The sequence below is a fragment of the Photinus pyralis genome, unplaced genomic scaffold (assembly GCF_008802855.1).
Source record: "Photinus pyralis isolate 1611_PpyrPB1 unplaced genomic scaffold, Ppyr1.3 Ppyr1.4_LG8, whole genome shotgun sequence".
Taxonomy (NCBI): Eukaryota; Metazoa; Arthropoda; class Insecta; order Coleoptera; family Lampyridae; genus Photinus; species Photinus pyralis.
Window position 1 is genome coordinate 6,347,089 of NW_022170819.1, and position 6,000 is coordinate 6,353,088.

Consider the following 6,000-nt stretch of genomic DNA (forward strand, 5'->3'; position numbering starts at 1 on the left):
CATCTGTCGTCCCGTCGCCTTGTGAATCTGTAGGTAGCCAGAGCATATTTTAAACAACTTCCACTAGGGGGCACTGAACCCAGCATCGGTATGCCATACTGGGGACTCCACTCCAGTGTAAAATTTATGGGGGCCCCAGTTGCCGCACTAGGACACCTCTCGAGCAGACCACCAATTTGCTTTTGAGAGATAGCTGAAAAGTATTTGCCACTGGCATCCTTTGTATTTTACGTATAAGACTTGTTAAATGGGGAAATTTTTGAAGTGATTCTGCGTTTTTCATCGTTATCTTTTCAATGATGGCACAAGTTTATCCGGAAAAAATGAAGAGTCTTAAAAGCTTTCCAGAATCGGCTCCAAAATTGTCTTTTTTGCAAACCTAGTGCGTAGAATCCATGAATTAAGTCGGTTTTGAGCTGCCAAACATTTTGGCTCTCAACACTCAAAAGAAGTTCTACAAAATCGGATATGACCCATTGAAAAAATCCGTCGCGTTCATATTGCGATTTTGCGTCATCATTACAACAAAATCTGCTATGTTCGCCGTTTGTAATTACCTTTAATTCTGCTAGGAGCAAAATCAAACGTTGAGAAAATAGCTAGAAATTTTACAAAAAAATCCGTAAAGTAGACTGGAAATAAACGTGCTTAAAAAGGGCGAAGAAATAAAGAAATTGAAGAAATGCACCTAATTTTAGAAGTGTTTTTGCTATGAATAGGTTTTCTTTAAAAAAAGCATAAAAGTGAATGTGGTGCTGTTTTGGACTGATCCGGAGGGAGTAATGATGTGCAAAAATATACAAAAACCTCTGTGAATTTACTCTTAAACTTAGAATATAGTTTCATTAGGTTTTAGCAAAAATGGGTAGTTTTCATCACCAAAAAATGAAAAGCGCCCACCGACATTATACAGATTTTGAAGCGGAGGGCATGTGCAAATGCTATTTAGAATAAACTACTAGTATTTTATTTTATTAGTATTTTAAGCTTCGTTTCCTGGACTAGTGTGGCAAATCAGTTTATTCGTACTGAGAGTGCAAGCTTCAACATAATACCACAGATAGACGTATTCTTTATGTATTCTTTACGTATATGTGATAATATCACTCATAGAACTCCTCAAGCTCGACGGAAGTAGTGCAGGTATAGCACAATCGTGAGCCCCATCAAGTTAACTCCGCAAAATGTGTAATGAAAATTTTTAAATAGTGTTAGTGTTGTGCTAAATTGTGCTGATTCAATTTTAATTCGTGCTGATCTGGAAAATTTGCCTCTCAGCCTCTCGGTTTTTTAAGGGACAATTTCCACTACTACTTTCACGAGTTGTGCTAGGAGCATATTGAATATTGCCGTCCTGATTTTCGAGAATACAGACATGGAAGAAAAAATAATGGAAATCAATTAGTGCTCACTGCATATTGGATTGTGCCTTTCAAATATTCGAAAATATAGTTTTACGGACCCTCAGCCCTCATGTTTTTTGCAGATATGGAATGAACAATAATGGCAGTTAATTGTGCTCACTGCATCTTGGATTGTGCCGTTCAAATTTTTTAAGATGGTCTTATGGTACACTACGGACTAGGCATGGGCCACTTTTTTATCCAAGGGGCCAAAACTATATGTTTCATATAGACGGTTGAAAATCCAAATAAAAAGTACCTATGTTTGAAGAAAATATTAACAATTTATTTCTTTTTGGTACTATATATTTCCTCATTACATGAGCTATAAAAGCTGTTTTCTCAACAATAACTATTACCGGAAAGACATCTGATCTTTTTTTTGATCTGGGAAGGTCACTTTTTCAGCGACCACAATAAATGAATTGATTAATAATTTTCTCTTTCTCTCGTGAACGAAAATCTTGAAATCCAAGAACTCAGAACCTCGGCTAAGGCATTCCTATCAAAATTTTTGTGTGCCGACAATGTGGGGAAATGATACCTAGGTATTTCCAAGACGAAACTGAGTTTCCCACAACCGAAGTTTCGCTTGAAATAATTTTCTGCGAACAATTTATGAACAAATTGTTCGTGTTTCTAAATATTTCTGTTTAGTATACCTAAGTGACCAATGACATCCACTAAAAATGCTTAATCAAATAGCCGAGCATAATTTGGATTCCTTTCATAAACATTAAACTTACCACTAAAACTGGACTAACCATTAGCGCCCCTCGCAATAAAAAATAAATCCCTTTATTCAACTCGTGCTCAAATTTTCATTTATGTTCTTACTATTTGTTGCAATATCTGACTAAAAAAATGTTGCTGTGTGCATATAAAAGAAGAAACTGGTTACATATTTTATAATCAACTTTTATTGGAATTCAAACCCTAAACACGAAATACGTTAAAAAACTGAATTCAGTGTAATGCTATTAAATAATTACATATTATTCTTTAAACCTTGTTCTTTATTAAAGAACAAGTGCGATTCCCAAAACGATACGAATACGTCAAATGTAAGTACTCTAGTGCTTTTTTCTAGTAGGTTTTGCTACGATCTGAGTCATCTCCTCAATTCCTTCATTTGTACATGTTGTACATGAGACGAGCCATCGCGCAATACTGGACAGCCGTCCCTATTTAACAGTAAAATTTAGTGCACTAGAACCATTTGATAAGGTTACCTGAGCTTTGGAAGATGGTAGTGTCTCCACGTTTAGGTGCCTGTACCTTCTGCACAATAACGTCTCCAACTTCGCATTCAAATTTCACCCCCATTTGAACGATGGAGTTCAGTTCAGTTTCCGCTTCAGCTTTATTATCGGTGTAAATTTTAGAAGCGCGATAAGTATCGGCATCCAATTCGGTGGTGGTCACGCTAACCCCAATTGCTGGAAGTTATGTGTTGAGACATCCGGGCGTTTGTAAAAAATCTACCGTTAATGTGGGCCCCCTTTTTAATCCAAGACCCTTGTACCAGAGTTTGCGATGAATTTGTTGCGGTAACGATGACGTCGGCGCCGGTAACGCATTCCTCTACTGAGGCAGCAGTGGCAAACGGAGATGCCTCTATTTCACGATTTAACTCGTTTACTAAATCTTCAGCTTTGGACGCCGTACGATTCCATACCCGAACCTGAGCAACTTACTTGGAACCATCACCAGCGTGGTACACTTACCTTTGAAAAGTGGAAGTGTCCTTGCAAAGCAATGGCGTGAAGTCTTCCTTGGTTACCAGCGCCAATGATTGCCAAAGTCCCGCCAGTCTCTCCATGAAGATATTTCGTAGCCACTACGGAAACCGACGGGATCACCCACTTCGTCAAGTCCCTTCCAGGAATAACCTAATAATTGTAATAGGCGGTTTAGGATTAACCAACGGCGTCCTTACCGCTTTGGTAACTCCAGTGTTTTCATCCATTAGAGCTACGTCAGAGTGCATAATTGGAAGTGGCGGCTGCAGGCTTCGGTTACCAACGAACTTGGTCACCGATAAGCTCACCAGCCCTCCGTAGTCGCAATCTCTCAAGTATCCGCACATGATGAATATGAAATTTGGACTTTCGCCTAGTTGCAGTTTAACACGTCTGGTCTGGCGAGCCTCGCCCGTTGCAAGACCTTTTAGAGCCCTTTCAGCTGCCACAATCGCTTTATTCCAGGTTAGCCGACCTTTAACGCAGTCTTCCGTTAGATACTCGTATGGGCGCGACATACTGCACAGCGAACTTGATGTAGTGCATGCAGTATAACTTTTATGCATTTTTTAACGGTTATCTACTTGTTTGCCTTGATTATGATAAGCCGGGGATAATCTAAGTGCTGGAAATAGCATAATTATCTTCTAACTGATATAGGTTCAATTCACGCAAGGGGTCACCGAACAATTTTTTACAGAATTGGTGCTACACCAAAATTCTAGGATCCTAGAAATCTTTCCAAAGGTGATTTCGAGATGATAGGATTCTTAGAATATTTCAAAAAATAGTATTTAAGATTTCAAGAATATTGAAAAGATGGTTTCAGAGCAACATTCGATACCAGGATTCCTATAAAAAAATGTTTCAAAAAATGTTTGAAGAGCATTTTTAAGAAAAAAACTTGAAAATATGCAAATGTGTGCTCAGGTTAAAGTGTTACAACTAAATAATCACGATTAATCGATTCTCCGGAGTTTCAGGCATAAAAGCTGAAGCTTGCGGCAAAAAGGGAGTTAATTAACGTAATAGGAGGGCTTCTGCAAACTTGCTGATGCTTTGGAAGGCTCCTTTCGTGTAGTTCAGTGAATTGTTAGGAAAAAGGAAAGGCTTAGCTTCCACCCATTGAGAAGGTCAGCATTTTTGAACCAAACTCTTCCGTGCAAAGTAACGAATTGTTAGGAAACATGCAAAAGTTTAGGCCTAAACTCATTAAGAAGTTCTGGATTTTTAGCCCAACTTCCCCCTTTCGTGTGTGAATGGTTATGAAAAATGCAAAGGCTTAGGCCTACAACTATTAAGAGGGCCAAACTTTTTCCTTCCGGATAGTTTAGCGAATTGTTAAAAAATCTGCAAAGGCTTAGGCCTACGTTTATTGAGAAGGCCTGCATTTTTGAGCCAAACTTTTCCCTTGCGTGTAGCTTAGCGAATTGTTAGGAAAATGCAAAGGCTTATACCCACCATCATGTGGGTCTGCGTTTTTGATCCAAACCGTCCCTTCCGAGCAGTGTAACAAACTATTAGGGAAAAAATGCAAAGGCTTAGGCCTACACCCATTGAGAGAGTTTGCATTACCATCGGCACTTTTTTGCAATGTGCGCAATATAATAGTATAATATAGTGGATTAGGCCTACTGGGGATACGCCTTAAAAAACGGGCCTATAGTTCAACCGAAGTGGTGTGGAATAGAGTATCACGATTATTTGCGTTATTATAGAAACTCTCTCTAGCGTGGGAGATCCGCCAGATATAGAAACCTATATGTACTTTAAAGGTAAACTGACTTACAAGTCTAATAGGGGCTACAAAGAGATTAGCCCCTTTAAAAATCGAAGGAATTGATGGATTAGGTACTATTTGAAAGACTATTAATAATCCGTGATGTTTTGTCCTATCGTTATGGTTTATCCTTTTGCAATAATTGATACCGAAATTAAAATCCTTCTCCAAACTTTAAAGTTTAAAGTGCCCATTCGCCCCTTTAATTTTAGGAGTGGATGGTATCTTACATAAAACGTTATCAATTATTTGATACATATTGACTTATCGGTCACCCTTTTTACAACTATTACTATCAATCTGAAATTTGCTTCTAGAAGGAATAGATGGTTTGTCGTGCCATTCATCCCTTTGCAGTAATATATAAGGAAATTAATTTTTTTTCAAATTATTATCACGTCTAGGGGGTAGCTCTATGCATACGAGAGGTGACGTGACTATAGTTCGGATCGTAGTTACAGATAGAGGATTGCATTGTTTAAAGGTTTATTGTTTGTTTATAAACAGAAGCAAATATTACAAAATCTTACCTTTGCATTCTGGTAGGAAGATTAGAACTATTGTATGGCACTGTGTACTACCGACTGATCCTCTTAGCAATCCTCATCAGCTATTTAGCTCTTCATACTCTTGGCGTCATATCTTCCTGACAACACCTTATGGTGAGCAAAGCACTAACACGTGCAGAACCTTGATCATCCACAGAATCCTGTCAGTGGTTAGAAATTCTCATTACACAATTACGTGAATACCAAGTACAAGGCTATTATACCAATATCGGGAGGAAGATGACTACTTAGATTTTGAGTGAAATCTCCATGAGTAATTTCTTGTCGATTTATGATTATGTCGGAAAGAATAGAGCTTAATTTGAAAAGCTTTAAATTACTTGCGCTGTCTTGTACCGTTCATCCCTAATTGCAATAGTTAAACACCGAAATTTATTTTTTTCACAAACCATAAAGCACCAGATTCGCCTTTTTAGATTATAGGAGCGGATAAGTTATTACTTTAAATTATTTGCATTCTTATCCTTTTGATATAATTAAAATTAAAGCTTAATTTGCTCCGTAAA

At 37.9% G+C, this 6,000-nt stretch overlaps 1 protein-coding gene across 1 annotated transcript; it reads right to left on the bottom strand.

Moving 5' to 3' along the window:
• Positions 1–2,300: 2,300 nt before the first annotated feature.
• On the bottom strand, positions 2,301–3,723 carry LOC116179251 (ketimine reductase mu-crystallin-like). Its single transcript, XM_031498994.1, has 5 exons — positions 3,343–3,723; positions 3,131–3,295; positions 2,889–3,087; positions 2,636–2,842; positions 2,301–2,587 (listed from the first exon to the last, which is right to left on the bottom strand). The coding sequence occupies exons 1-5, from the start codon at positions 3,709–3,711 to the stop codon at positions 2,532–2,534; spliced, it is 996 nt and encodes a 331-aa protein (XP_031354854.1). The 5' UTR covers positions 3,712–3,723; the 3' UTR covers positions 2,301–2,531.
• Positions 3,724–6,000: the final 2,277 nt, after the last annotated feature.

Coding starts and splice junctions, on each gene's coding strand:
- LOC116179251 (XM_031498994.1), bottom strand. CDS start 3,711: ATGCATAAAAGTTATACTGCATGCACTACATCAAGTTCGCTGTGCAGT. Junction 3,088..3,130: donor GACACTTCCACTTTTCAAAG/GTAAGTGTACCA, acceptor TAAGTTGCTCAG/GTTCGGGTATGGAATCGTAC. Junction 2,843..2,888: donor AAAGGGGGCCCACATTAACG/GTAGATTTTTTA, acceptor CATAACTTCCAG/CAATTGGGGTTAGCGTGACC.